This window comes from Poecile atricapillus, chromosome 6, assembly GCF_030490865.1.
Source record: "Poecile atricapillus isolate bPoeAtr1 chromosome 6, bPoeAtr1.hap1, whole genome shotgun sequence".
Lineage (NCBI taxonomy): Eukaryota > Metazoa > Chordata > Aves > Passeriformes > Paridae > Poecile > Poecile atricapillus.
The window spans coordinates 8564181-8579645 of NC_081254.1; the positions used below are offsets into that span (position 1 = coordinate 8564181).

General features: G+C 36.0%; 1 protein-coding gene across 1 annotated transcript in view; it reads left to right on the top strand.

The window, feature by feature from the left end:
- RTKN2 (rhotekin 2) overlaps window positions 1–15465 on the top strand; it is a 33923-nt gene that overhangs the window by 7117 nt on the left and 11341 nt on the right. The window contains exons 4-9 of the mRNA XM_058841375.1: window positions 1729–1782; window positions 2683–2800; window positions 4156–4356; window positions 8496–8590; window positions 10101–10207; window positions 11203–11334. Coding sequence (XP_058697358.1) covers window positions 1729–1782; window positions 2683–2800; window positions 4156–4356; window positions 8496–8590; window positions 10101–10207; window positions 11203–11334 — 707 coding nt within the window. The remainder of the gene's footprint in view (window positions 1–1728; window positions 1783–2682; window positions 2801–4155; window positions 4357–8495; window positions 8591–10100; window positions 10208–11202; window positions 11335–15465) is intronic.

Below are 15465 nucleotides of genomic sequence, written 5' to 3' on the forward strand. Positions count from 1 at the left end.
AAATGACAGCTCTTTCAGTCCAAGAATGAATTGAAAGCTGTTTTACAAGTATCATTTTAAACTTGTTCCAGGATTGATTATCTGTACCCTGATGATTTTCTGACCAAGGTGTAAATTTTTCAGGTAGGAAGATATTGAAAGTGGCATACAGGAGTGATCTTTAATGTAGTACTCTAATTGCTAACAAGGTCTATTTAACACATTAAAATTGTCATTCATTTTGCTATGATTAAAAATAGAAAAAGCTTTTATTTGTAACTGTTTTCATGTATGAATGTAGATTTGAGACCTTTGTATTTTAGGGAAGAAATGTTCTGTGCTTTGCCTCTGACAAAGATGAATATATATATTAAAAGTTTGAGACTTCTGTAATGATTTTAATGAAACTATTTCTCTTTATGTAAAACCCCCTATTTTTAGAAATGCTTGCTATGAAAATGCATCTTGAGAAGCGAATGGCAGTTTCAGAACATAGTGATGTATTTTTTTTTGTAAATTAGAAGCCTAAATCTGTATGCTGGCAGTTCACTTGAGAGTGCATTTGTTTTCATGGACACTTAAAAATAGATTAATTTGAAAGTTTCAATATTGAAATAGCTTTTATAATAAGATGTCTCATAAATTTGAATTTTTCATTTAACTTCTGAGACAGAGTGACTACATGTGATTTCACTTAAATCAACAAGTTTTGTGGGTAAACCTCTGTAGGAATACATGACAAAATGATGCCAAAATACTGGCACCATTTTGCATCTCAGCATAATCAGTGTGGATTTTTCCATCAGCCTCATATGAAAACAACAGTGGAGTCAGCAATGCTTTATAACAATACTGAAGATTTTTGTCACGAGACAGCTGAGCTTATGCTGTTTGCTGCTGCCATCGTGTGTCACTTAATATACTGCATATACTTTTAAACAGCACCCCTGTACATCAGAAACCAGGTTGAGATTTATAATGCCCTCACAACTTTTTCTTTTAAGAGACACTAATAAAAGCCATTATGTCTTAACATGAGTCCTTGAAGCTGGAGGAAAATGTAATTTAGTATTATGTTGAGTTTAATAGGTAAATTGGAAAATTTAGTGAAGAAAATACTTTCCTAATGTGAAAATGACAGACATGATTTAAAATAATGGTTTTGTAATTGCCTCTCTACTATTGTCCTGAACTAGAAGGATATTTTTGGGTTAAAAGAAAAAAGATTTCTAAACTCTTCTTGTGCTAAGACAGTGCTAATTGGGAATGTGATTACAAGTGGTATTTTTCTGTGGATAGCAAAACAAGACTGAACTGTTTGCAGTATAAGTATCTTTTCATTAAAACAGGAAGATTTTCCTCTTTCAGTGGGATGAGTGGTTTTCAGCACAAGGCAAGCAGGATTTTGGTTTACATCTGTGCATAATAATGGGCTCAGAGAATACCTCTCAGTACTGTTACACAGCTTCTCTGAAATGTTATTTCAGGTACTTTCAAGTGAGATTTAAAATATTCTTTATTCTAGCATAATTTCTAAACAGAAATGACACTTCAAGTTGAACTAATTATTGCATTTTCGTTTGATGTGGATCATAAACTTGGAATAGTTATGCTGTTCTTTGGGAGAAAGGTCCTGTTACCACCAGAACATCAGAAAAAGAAACAACACATTTTTTGTGATTTGTTTTGATCACAGATCTACAATATTGACTATAACTAATCTACCTTCCTTCTTTTTTCTACCTTTAGATGTTCGAATACCATTAATGTGGAAACGCTCTGACCACTTCAGCAAAAAAGAAAGTATGTAGGATGTAATGAATTACTCTGATAAACAATTGCTTATGTCTGTAAATTTAAACTGAATGAGGAAGTTCATACTCATTTCAACCCCTTTTTTCACCTTTTATTAGGTCCATATTTTACTCTTTGTTGTGTAAATGCTTGTAATTTGAAGTTGCTGGTTGTAGCAAGCTGAGTTAGTTCAAAGTCCCGTGGTTCTGTTTAAACCCTACTCTCTAAAGTCTGCCTGAGGAAGAATTTCAGAGTAAGCAACAGAAAAATGTTGTATTAAATGGTTAACAGAGAAACTTCTGATTAAACACTTTCTATGTCTTGTCTGCACTTGAGAGAGTATAATGGAGGCTATTTCTAAGAGAAATGTAAATGAAAATTGACTGCTGGTGTTGAGGGTATTATTGGATAGCCTTCAAGTACATGCATTTTGCTGTGTCATGGAGATTAATCCTAAATCTGTTCCAGCTGTCACCTGGAATTGATTTAACTTTGATTTTCAATAGGGTCAGAGATGCAAAGCATGGCAAAATAGTCTAATCCTATGTAGCACATTCATAAAATGATACAGACTTTGGATCAAATGTGGGTTTTTTGTGTAAAGCCAATTTTACTAAACAAAATTACATTTTTACTAATGTTGTTGAACACTATACCTGATTACTCAACTTTTTTCTTTTTCTCCTAATAGAGGTAAGCATTTTTTTCCTTTGTATATATTGTATGCCTTTACAGCAGCTTTGATAGGTCAATTATCATAAAATCCTATGATGAAAATTTCTGGTGGGAAGAATTTGAGGGCAATTCCTTAGAGGTCTGAATTACTTTTTTATATAGTTTTGTTTACTGGCAGTGTTTAGTATAGTGATGTGCAATGTGGCTAATAAAAGCTTTCTTGACTCTCTCCAGAATCACAGCGCTATGCAGTGTTTTGTTTATTCAGAATGGGGGCTGAGGTTTTTGATACTGAAGTGACTATTGTGGATGAAGCAATAACAGATATCTGTTTTGAAAATGTAACCATATTGTGAGTATAATTTAATTCTGTTGAATGGAGTACAAATATTGCTGTTTTATTTTGCAGGTGGATGTGATTATGAATAAGATTGGCTGAGGTCCACTAGGTTTTGCTGTGGACAAAACTGTTCATTTTAATGGGTGGAGGATTCTCATCTTTGAAAGGCTGGTTTTTGTGTACAAAATGATGCTGGTTGCAGATGTGCTAGTTAATCTGTATTTCTTTTCATTTTTGTCCTGCTAAACATTTTTCTTTATATAAAGAGATAAACAAACTTATATCGCAAGGACAGCATTAAATTAATGCTAAAAACCTGAAAGCATTATGACAATATAGGTGTAAATGTTGCATTCAGTGTTGCATTGTTATCCTGTCCAGCAAGTTACAGTCTCTTTCCTCATGTAACTCCTCATGTCTGTTACACCTACCTGAGTATGTGCTTGACTCCACTCCCTGCCTTTATCTTTTATATCAACAATTTAGAGTCTATCTCCTGAGAAAGACTGGAAAACTAGAACTATCAAAAACTTTAAATAAAAATCCTGAAAACTGAGTTTAAATCAAATTTTAAATTTTCTTAAACCCCCAGTCAAGTTAAGTGGGGACAAAGGTTTAAATCTTCTTCTTCAAAGTTATGAGACTTGACCATTATAATTTTCTGTGAAACTCTGCAACAAAAGGAGAAAAAACACCCTAACTTGCCTTGTACCCCACAAGACGTAGAAAGAATTGATATAAAAGCTTTTAGAATTATTTTATTATGGTATGTGTGTAATGACATAATTGTTATCTGAAAGATGAGGTTAGGCTTCTGGCTTGATGACTAAGCTTGAGAGCAAGAGAATCAGTAGAACTGGAAACTGTGAAAAGCTTTGGGCCAGAGGATGCAGCAGTAAGTAGTTAAGTTGTAAATAACAGATTTTATTAGATAGCATTTTCTTTTCAGTAATTTGACGGGGATAGAGTGCAGCTAAAATATCTTTAAAACAGTTCAATCTGATTTAGAACCATAGGCAGAGATAGGTTTTCAATCATGTGATTTCTGTGAAACAGTAGAGGGCAGATTTAAGTATGTTTGAATGTCTTGACTGTGTATTTCCATAACATCAGTGTTTTTTTCTGTTTTTAACCTAAAAGTTGAATTTCCTGTTTATAATTTTTTATGGTGCCATCATCCATCTCATGACCCAAATGCTAAGTTACTGTTGTGTACTCTAGTCCTTAATTCCATATTAATGTATATTTGCACCTAAATTTTCTGGCATTGCTTCCCTTGATTAGAAATATATGATTTAATTTATAAAGTAGCAGCAGCATTCCATGGCTCTCTGCTAACACTGAAATTTTCTCCTCCCCCACTTCAGTGATGAAGCAAGCCCAGATTTCCAGGTGAAGGTTGAAGTATATAGCTGCTGTATAGAGGAGTCTTTATATATAACAAACACTCCTAAGAAACTGGCAAAGAAACTTCAAATGTCCCTCAGCAAAGCTACTGGGAAGAAACTCAAAGCTGCACTGGAGGAAGACATCATTGAACCCCTTTTGCCTGCTGACCCAGTCATTCAGTAAGCCATGTATACTGATGTTCTGGTTTTATAGTTTTTAAAATAGAAATAGGTAAAATATAATTGTAAATTTTTGGCAAACTGCCAAGAAACTGTTTTTTTCTCCACTTGCACAAGTGAAAAAATTTGCATTTAAATAGGAAATGAGAAGGTAGGTGTGAATTCCAGCCATGTCACTGAGCCTTGGGGCCTGGTTCTGATCTTGAAACACACAAGCAGCCTTTATCTTTGTGCTCCACAGCCATCCAGCTGGTAAATCCACTGTTCTTTGCAAACATTGATCTCTAGAGGAAGTTGAACTTGTACAGTCTGTCTGTGTCTCTCTGTCCATCTATCTCTCCTCTTTCCCTGTTTACTTCCTCCCCCATACTATTTTTGCACCTAGCCAGTATTGCTCATACTTGACAGGTAGATATGTTTAAAAGTTACAAGTTGTGTGAAATAGGAAAAGGTGTTTATGTAGGCAGGAGAAACCACTTCTGTACCCTCTTCCCTGATTCCACTTGCCAGCTTTTCAGTAAAACTCTGCACTGCCAAAGGCACTTTATGGTTACAGACTACTTAACAGGAGATTTCTGAATTGACTTTAGCACAGAACATTTTAAAATGAGTAAACTGGTTTTCAGAGTTCACAGGCATAAGGGGTTTTCCCAATAATTTACCTGTTATCTTTTAAAAATTAACTGCCTACTAATATTTTCCAGCTACTTTAATTTCATTGGGATTTAAGCAGGCCAAATACCTAATTTGCAAATATTAATAGCATTGGTTTGTTTTATTTATTTAGTTTTTTTTTTAGAAAACAATTTTTTCAAGGAATTCCCTTTTTTTGGCAGCTGACAGTAAGGAATCAATGCTTAATTCTTCCTAGGTGTTGAGTCTAGTATTAGTCTAGCTTCATATATCTATTTGCTGGGATTTTAAAAGGAAACGTTCAAGTATATTCTGTCTTTGTTGAACTGATATAACTATAAACTGATTTTACTGTTTGACTCAAAAATAGACATCCACGAGAGATAAGAGATCTTATCCACAGAGCAAAACAAATTTTATCACTAACTTTCCAGTGAATTCTAATGGCAATGTATTTTCAATCTGCATCATGTCAGGTGTCTGTGCTTTCCACCAGCTTCAGCTGGTGATGAGACACTATCATTAGACACAGAATCAGATATAACCACTGGCTTCTTTGCTTCAATATAGATTGCTTGTCTTTTAAGGTGGAAGCACCAGTAGGCAATTTAAACAGCTGCTTTCTTCCCTGGGTTTTGCTTTTGGTTTCTCAATTGAATTTTCCTTGCCTCTATCTTGGAAGTTTGTTGTTTCTACTGTAGATAATCATCTCACAGTGACTACTGCTTTCTTAACACAATTAAATGAACAATTAAGTGTTAAATGAGTGTTAAATAATTTAAGGCATTGCTGTGTGGTTAAAATAGTTGATTGGAAATAAATGGGTTATTATAGGCAGAAAATAAGTTGTCAATTTTTTTTATAGGTTCCCCCTAGGATTTATATTAGACCTTGATATGTAGCCCTTATTAAAGGGACGATACTGCAAGATTACAAGAGGTCTTTCAAGTATTCCCAGAGTTTTATCAGTCCAGCAGGGGAAATAAAACTGCAACAAAAAAGTGAACTTTCCATGTTATGTGAATACCTTTTCTCTTTAGATTTCATTTGTACAAGCCTTTTCCTTTTCAGTGCACACGAGTGAAATTCTCCATTTTCCAAAAACTCTGTGATCCCTCTGTTTCAAATTTTTTGGCTTAGAAATCTCTCTGGTTAGTGAGGAAACTGTCAGACTTGAAACTTCTTGAAAAGGCTTAGTGTCAAAGGGCTTGATATGTTGCTTAAGTTGGTTAATTTGAAATATACTGATATTCTCTCTTAATTATACCTAATTTAGTTTCTAAACAGTCTTTTGCCTGCTTAGTTTTGACATTCTAGCTTAAATATTATTTTTTCTTTCTTACATTTTTCATAGAAGAAAAAATTTCAGTACAGTTTTACTAATAAATTCCAGTGTAACCAGGTTGCTCTTTGGATAAATCACTGTAGAATCTCCCTCAAGTGCCTGTTTGTCTGTTTGCAGAACTGGCCTACACATGCACTGGTTGTTGTTTGATGTTTGATGTTTGTCCTCCACTGGGCTGAAGGTGCAGCAGCTTCCATGTCCTATGTTTGATGTGGCAAATCCCTAGTGATATTTTGGTGGAAGTCCACAGTTAATCTGGTGGGGCTCACTCTTATGGTTGGGTCCTTGTTAGCACCCGAAGATTATATTGCATTTTACTGTCTATTATTTAAGATGTGATTGAAAGGTGAGCATATCAATTTTTTTCCATTAAATCTGAAAAATATCTGTAAATAAAACTTTCCTAAATTATGTTGCGGCTGCCTGAAAATAATGGCTTGTATTTTAGAATGAAAATGTTACTGTAAAGCATATTTTAAAAGTGAAGTAGCTATTTTTTCTGGCAAGGTTGTTGTTGCAATTAGTCATACTTTAGGAAAAAAAAGTAACTTTAGAATCAGCACTGAAGTTTTATCTGTGAAAAGAAACTGAACTTTATGGTACAGTTTAGATAGAACGGTAATGCATTGCTCAGCTGCATGGTCAAACATCAGTGGAGATTCTTTTGTTAGGGAACAGTTTAGAGAATACATACAAATGCTGTTGAGTTTTTGTTCAGATGGCCCTCTTGAAATGCTTCATAGCAGTGGTTTTTCACCCAGGATGCTATATTGTATTTAATTTTCTCTTTGTTCCTTGGAGACAGGTATGTAATAGATCTCCTCTTTAGCAACCTTCCTATTTTTCTTTCTTCTCTTTTGTTAGGGTTAGGGGGAGATAGACGCTCTACTTGTTTAACTGCAGAGCCAAAGGTCTGAAAATTGTATGTTCCCACTGTACTAGTGAGAAGAATAAAATTTGAAAAATACTAAGATGGAAAACTATTCTTGGTGATCTTAGTTCAATAGTGTCTTCTCAACTTTTACACCACTAAGCTTTCTTATGTTCTACTGAAGATATTTTAAGGATCTTGTGCTGGATCCTGTTGGGGAGAGCAGTTAGTGATTTGGAACCTGTGAACTTTGTTCTAACTGCCGTTAGCCAGGAGGGATTATTACTGCATTGCTGGACTGTAAATCTGTTACTTGGTCTGATGAGTATTTTAAAGAAAAGGTTAAACGTACTGAATTTATACCAGTTTATTCCAAGAATTGCATTCCACAATTGCACTGTGCTGAATTTTAAGAGCGGTACTTTTTTTTTTCCCTAGGCAAAATACAAAACTAAGATAAAAGGTTCTGAAACCTGTAAGTCCAAGTGAAAAAAATCCTTTCTGCTACAAAATTGACCATAGGATTTTTGTACAGATTTCTGCCTGTGAATAATCAATCTATTGGATCCTATTAAAAATACATATATAAACAACTGGTTTATAAAGTGTAGTCTGCCTAGGCAAAGCAAAGAATGGAGCAACATGGAGAAGCAGTATAATGCCTTTTAATTTTTAACCTGTATTTTCAGATAAAGTTTGTCGGCAGTTTTCTATTAACTTTAAGAATTTTTGAACCTATTACCAAATCTAATTGCTTTAGGCCTAGGAATAAAAGCTGTAAAACTATTGAAAGTTACTTGGTGTCTGACTAGAGGAGGATGCTTTGAGCATCCACAGGTTGCAGAGTGTTTGGGTAGCACAGCCTTTATGCCTGTGTTTGGCTGCCGCTGGCTCTTCAGGAAGCACAAAGCAGTGACCACATGAGAAGTCTCCTAGCCCGCAGGTCCCAGAAAGCAACAGAAAGAGTTGTAATGAATGATGGCATTGGCCTGGAAGTTGTGGGGTGGAAGGAACTGGAGGTACACACATGGAGACAGGAGATAAGGATCTAGGAAGGAGATGAACAGACCATGGAACATGTGTTTGTTTACAAAGAGAGCCAGAGATACAGGACTTGTGTGGGAAGAGGTTGGAGGTGACCATGTGTGGTCACTGACAGTTTCTGCTGTGCACCTTGATGTTTCCTTCTACTCAAATGTGGTGTCTCAAGTGTGTCTAGACTCCCTTTAATTACTGCTTGAGCAATGTGAAGCAGAAATATCCTAAATTTGCCTTTTCTTTCACATTTAGTGGAGCAAAGTACAGTTTGCTAGCATCCACCACTTTGGGGCTGGAAAGTGCTGAGAACAATTTCAGGACCCACAGCCTTACCATTACAGGAAATGGTAAGTACATATGATATCAATTTAAGGAAATAAAAATCCAGTAACGATTTGCATGAAACTCTTGTAAACTAAAGATCCTAAAGAGGTTATTTTTCTTGATACTCAATATAGAACAACTTTAATAAAATATTTAATGGCTCTAAACCAGGCATCTGTACACAGCTGAGTAAACTTTAAGTTGAGTAAAATTTCAATCCAGATGAAAATTTTATTATTTTGGGAGTTTTTCTGTCATTTGCATCTCCATCTTATGTGAGTTGTAGTTATATATACAAATTATTTCCCCTTCCTCACAACCAAGGATGAGTATCAGAAGGAACAACAGCTTGTTCCTCTGTAGTCATAAGGAAAGAAGAAAAATTGCTTTGGTTTGGCGACATTGTTTGAGGCCCAGATTTAACACGGGATGTACGTGTATATGCTTGCAGTCTGTGCTGGCTGCTCCTTCAGCTCTGGGGCAGCACAAGTTGGGAGCAGTCAGCCTGGATGCTGATGCTGTAGGGGACTGATTATACTGCAACTGATGGTGGTATTTTCACTCTTTGGTACTTTGTCCATTATTTTCTGCAAGGATAGCTACTCCCATAAGCCATCCTCCAATTGTTAGCTTAAGGCATGGGACTTTCACTGTTGCTTCTGGGAACTTAAATCATTTACTGGAATAAACTTGACCTCAAAGGGAGTTTCCTTCTTTACATTTCAGTAATTCTGAATAAGTACAAGTTTGAAGATTTATGGAGCATTAATTTCTTGAGGTGTTGGCTGAATACTTCTGAGTACCCTTGATATTTGTAAGCCTTTCTTTATTAGTACTTCATATCCTTTCTTCTTGAAGTTCCTTTTTCTGACATTAATTTACATAATTTAGTCTGGTGAGAAAGTATGTACATGGATATTATTCTAAAGCATTTCTAAACCTTGACCAAAGACAGAGTCACATTAATGGAACATTGCATTACCTACTTCTAATTACAGAAGAGAGAACCTATTGCATAGCAGAGCTGAGCGATTCCAATTCATTAGAAACTCCTTGGAACCCTAAATGCTCTTCTAGTGCTGAAGGCAAAAGTAGATACAAATTCCAAGGCTTATTAAAACATTCTGAAGCAAAGTGCTCGTGTATAAATGTAGCTGTGTGCAACAATGGAATGGGCTCAGGGATCATACCAGATGAGAGAGCCAGTGTACTTACCTTTCAGTTTCTAGGTCTGGAATGAGCTACATTTTATGTAAGAACAACTCTTTTTAGCAGAACACTATTGCTATTTTTACTTGAAATTATTTTGGAATTTACTAATTTTTTTCAATTAAAAAAACACTTCCTGAAGACTAAAAATAATTTCTAATCTAATCCTTCAGGATTAAATATCTTTTTTTAAAATATGAAAATATGCCAATTTACACTCATGACCTTAATGTAAAAACAGATGTAGAAAGCTAAAACTATATGTTTAGGGCAATTGTTCAGAACTGAGTGTTTGTCTGTTTTTTGCCTTTTTCTTTCCCCCAGAGGAATCCTCTTTTTGGCTACCCCTGTATGGAAACATGTGTTGCCGTTTAGTTGTCCAGCCCTCCTGCATGTCCAAGGATATGATGGCAGGATTTCTAAATCACCAGGTAAGAAGACCTTGCTTGTATTTGCATCCTGGGCTGTTAATTGTTGTCACTAAGTCAATTGTTAAAACATTTGCTTTTACCTGAAGTGGTGTATTGAGAACTGTTTTTTACCTGTTCTACCTAGATCAAGGGGGAAACTCTCACAGCTATATTTACAAAAGGTGCCTTCAGTGGCTGAGCATGGAGAAATCAATGTTTCCTTGGAATGAATGATGTAGGCTGTTAGTAAAGGTCAAGTAAAACTCTTGTTTCAGAGTTGGTTTGCAGTGGTATTTGATGGCATCAGTCCTAATAATCCTATGGCTCTCATCTTTGTACGTACCCCTCGTTGTGCTGACACAAGAGTTCCTATCACAGCATGGCGAATCAGGCTGGTGAACTGAGCCATATTTAAAGTCATCCTTTCAGAAATGATTCATGTGAACTCTCTTCTCTATTTTGGTTGCACAACTTGGCATATGAGAAGGTGATAGTGGAGGGCCAGAGGGTCTGGGTCATTTGTCAGGAGTGCTGAATTACAGGCTTTAAACTGGTTGTGAAACTGTTATGGTTTTATGAAAGCTGTTCAGAAAATTCATTTGAGAAAATGGAAATTCTCAACAATTGTCTTTGCTTAACATTTGTTGAATGCACTGTGTATCTCCAAAGTGAAACACTCTTTTTATTATTGTGCAATTGCTGTAGTTAATAAAGGTGCTTTCTTTTTTTACTGTAGACACCAGATCTAAATTTCATTCTCTGTGAACCAGCAGATTCTGTACTGTTAGTGTCACATGGCAAGCCTGCAAAAACTGCAAAACACCATAAGACATTTAAAGTACTGAGAACATTTCAGGAATCAATGATTGAAATGTTCTGTAACAGGAGGTCTTTGTTGTAGGAATGAATTTGGTGTGGCTAAGCTTTGATCACTCAGGGCTGATATGTGTATACATTGCAATATGATTTTGTTTTAGGTTTATGTTTGGCAATTTCTGACTACTTCTTCCCTTTAGCAAATGGTAGGAGGTGTAACGAGCTGGAGGAGGCTGTATTGCATACTGAGAGGTGGCAAACTCCTTTGTTATTACTCACCAGAAGAAACTGAGGCTAAAGTGGAGCCAGCACTGACAGTTTCCATCAACAAGGTAAAATTGGTTGTATGGGGATTTTTGTGGGATTTTAAAATTTGTTTTATTATTTTGGGGGACGTTCTTTTTGGTTTAAGAAATATATGCAGTCATTAGGGCTCTAAGCTGCTGGTATGCAGAGTGCTTTATGGGTAGAATAAGGTAAAATAAGGGTCGGATGTACTTCAGTGAAATTTGCAGTCCCCCAGCAGGAACATAATATTCCTTAGATGTGGATGTAAATTCCTTCTATTGCAAAAAGAAGGGTGTTTTTCTATAGGAAAAGTAATAACCTTTTATATGACAGTTCTATAAGACAGCCCTTGGAAATGTATTGCTTAAAGTCCCCTAGCAATGCTCTGGTAGACTTTTGTCCTCAGCAAGGTGGAATTCCAACAAATGTTTTTTTGTTGTTATGTGTTATTTGGCTACAGTCTTAATTAGAAGGAGAAATGGAAAATTTTTCAAAATATTTAAGTACCTTAAAATAAGCTGCTTTTCTTAATGCTGGTTTTGTCCAGAGCATAATAACTTTGGAAGCTCTGTTGTCTAGGATTACATTACTGCTGTTGTTCATGCCTGAGTTTAAAATGTAAATTTAAAATGTTGCTTACTTTTTGGCCAAAGAAACAGTAATTAATCTGAAGTAATTAAATTAGCAGTGTTATTGGAAGGATCTTCTAGAACGGCAAGCATTAGAGAGAAGAAATGCTTTCAAAAACTGGTTTTGGTGTAGGCATCAAGGGTTAATATCCTATAAGGATGGGCAAAAGAATTAAATGTTATTTGCTATCACCATAGCTGGGTTCATCTTACATAAGTAAATAGACACATTTGGAAGCTGTGTTAAGCACAGGCCACTCTGGATTCTGCTGCTGTGCTGCTGTGAGCTCTCAGTGCCAACACCAATCCTGAGAAGCATTCCAGGGCCCAGCTGCTTGTTCAGCTGCTGCGCCATGCCAGGCAGGCACAGGGCAACTTATGGGAGTTAAAGTTAGGTCATCTGGGGGGCAAGAGGAGTCTTGGCTTCAACTGTGTTTCCCTTTAATCAATTCTCTTACCCAGCTCATTACATGGCTGCACAAATGCTTGTTTGGTACAGGCTATGACTGGGAACATGTCGGGGCATGGGGTGAAAAAGAATGCTTCTTTCAGCAGGAGAATCAGCTTTTGGTGGCTTGAGTGTTCCTGGGAGAGATTACTACATTCTCATTCAGACTGAGACTGCTGTAGAACCCAAACATTTAAATGGGTCATAAAAATGTGACCTGTTGGTGTTAGGATGTCTTTTTTAATTGCTAAGATTTAAACTGATTCCTTAAATAAAATTACCTTTTTTTCTCGTGCTATTTTTTCTTCCAACTGTTCATACATTTACATTAAAGAAATATTTATACTGTGATATATATTTAAGTAGGTTTACTTCTTTAGTCACTTTCAATTTCACTAGTCAGCCTCTACTATAATTCTGTTTTTCAGCTGTTCACAGTATCAGTTAAGAAATGGTAAACTTTAGTAAATTATAGAATGACTAAATCATTCTAAAACATGACAGGAATATTTTTTTTTAATTATCTGTCAGGCTGGCTCTTATCTTTCCTTGGACTTCTCTGTTTAAGTCTAAACCCTAATTTTGTTTTTCGTTTTAAAATAACTATATTGTGCTAAGGTATTTTGCTCCTTTGAGTAACCAATGCATTTAGAACCTGAAATCTAGCTTGATAAGTCTTTGCTAAGAGACTGTCCTTATGTTTGCAGAATATCCTTAAAGCTAACATGTAAAAGGTACATGATTTAGGTATCTTACACCATTTTACAAAAATGTCAGGCTGATGGAGAATGACTGTGAATCCTTCTTCAACTGAAATTAAAACAAGAAAAAAAAATACAATTGGAAACATATTTGGATCCTTTACTACTTAAACAATTTCTCTTGAAAATAACTTAATGCCTGCAGATTTTTTTTTATTCCTTTGTTATGAAAATTCTCTTATGGATTAAATGAAAGCAGACTAATCATATGGGCTTGTCTGCTACATGTTGTTATAGAAACAGCAATTTCGAAGTGAAAGTTGAGATTGAGCATCAACTCTAGACATTCTAACTAAAATCTCTTTGGGTTGCGTATGTGGCATTTTCATTCCTAACGTGAATCCTTTACATGTATCTTTAAATTTAAATATACTCTCTGAGAAGTAATGAAATCATTTGGATTTATGAGAAATTTTCTGGAAAATGTTCACACTGATAGGTGTATTTCCCACTCCCGTTGAATTGAGACTTGAAGAAGCCATTAAGACCAGCAAAGTCATTACTTCAACTTTAGATGACTTCACTCCTACTGCTGTTGAGAAAGAATGGTTCTGCAGTTCCTATTATGCAGGTGCTACTGTTATTGTTCCAGCTAAATGTGATTATAACATATTATATTGCACAACTAAGTAGGAAAAAAGAAATTATATTTTCTGTAGCAAAGAAAATTTACTGGAATCCAATTTAAAGAAATATCCTTTATGGGCCAGTTCCTGTTCTTTTTTCAAGTTTTTTTTAGTTTGAAATGAAAAATAAAGGCCTTGCCTACACGTGATAACTTAGCATATTGGTGCATGTGCCAGCAGTTCACGTTAGTTGCTCAGTGTTTGGAATACATAATCTACTATGTTTGGTTCATAGATTATAAAACTTTTTTTTGTGCCATGGTTGTCTGAAGCTTAAGGAATTCTGGGATCTTGCTTCAAATTACTGTAGTCCCATGATTTTCTTCCTGGCATATTTTGTCCAGGCAGTCTTTGTCCCGTGGCCCTGCAGTCAGTAGGCCCAGGCTCTTTCTGTGTTCATGCTGATCCCTGAGGGGAGCAGGGTGAGGGGCAAGTGTTTGTAGGCACAGGCTCAGGGTTCATGGGAGCACTGCTGACCAGTGCAGCAGGAGCAGAGGGCCAAAATATATCTGGAATTAACTTGAATGACAGTCCTTGGCAGTACAGCTGTTCTGGCTAGGTCAGCTACAGGACTTTGTTGGAAAATGTGGCGATAGTTGCAGCAGCACAACTTCAAGGGAACCGTGCATATTTCTAGGGAACCAGGGAGTTCATCCTTGGGCTGGAGCAGAGGAATATGGATGTGAGTTCTGGACTGTGTGAGCTTTTAGGGAGCCAGCAACATGAGCAATAATCACTGTATGTGTTGTGGAACTCCAGCATGGGGGAACAAGATAAGCCCTGAAAATATCTGTATTCCCTGTAGTAACGACTTTGTCCCACTAGTTGGCTTAGAAAAGCCTTCTAGCTGTGAAAATATATTGAAAAAATACCTCCAAATGACTGGTATCTCATATCCCATTGCTCAGTTTAGTCTTGCAGTTGCATGAAAAAGGTGGTAGATGCATGTGGGGGAAGCAGGTAGAACATCCAGATCCTTGTAGCACACATGTTCAAATTGAGCACTTTGAAAGCTGCTTTATTGGCCCTCTGATGCTTCACAAACTGCTTACCGGTCATATATTGCTATCTCTTTTTCCATGTTTTCAGCTGCTGTATTGCTCCCAAGATCAATGGCACAGATATCCTAATATTGCTTATCCATGTCATACTCACATATTGTACTGACCAGCCAGTGCTCATGAGGATGTCACATTAGTACAAGCTCACAAAACACAGAAGGGACAAAATATTATCTGACAGACTGAATTTGGTCTTCTGCATTAATGTGTTTGAAAGCCATAATTTGAATTTTTGCCATTTTTCCTGCTTGCCTAAAACAAACTTCATGGAAATTATTAATATTACAACAGAAACCAATGCATCTACAGATTATACTTGTTTCCAGTGTTGTACTGATTTTCAGTTTGGTTTATTTTTTTGTACTAAAAACATGAAGGGAGCTTGTTATATGTGATTTGATTTGTTTAATCTTAAAATAGATATACAGAACTGGGTCTCAAGGTTATTCAATATTTTTAAAAACTGTAATTTGTTTTGATGCCTTAAAATGGTCTTTATAACTAGCGCTTCTTAGTGTGTCTGGCTTATCAGGACTGGCTTATCAGGAAAATGTTGTACCTCAGCAATAAAAGTTCTGTTTCTTGGCTGAAAATATGAGCTTTCCAGAGAGGTATTATCAGGCAAAGAGATTTTATTTGTGGGGAGGAAT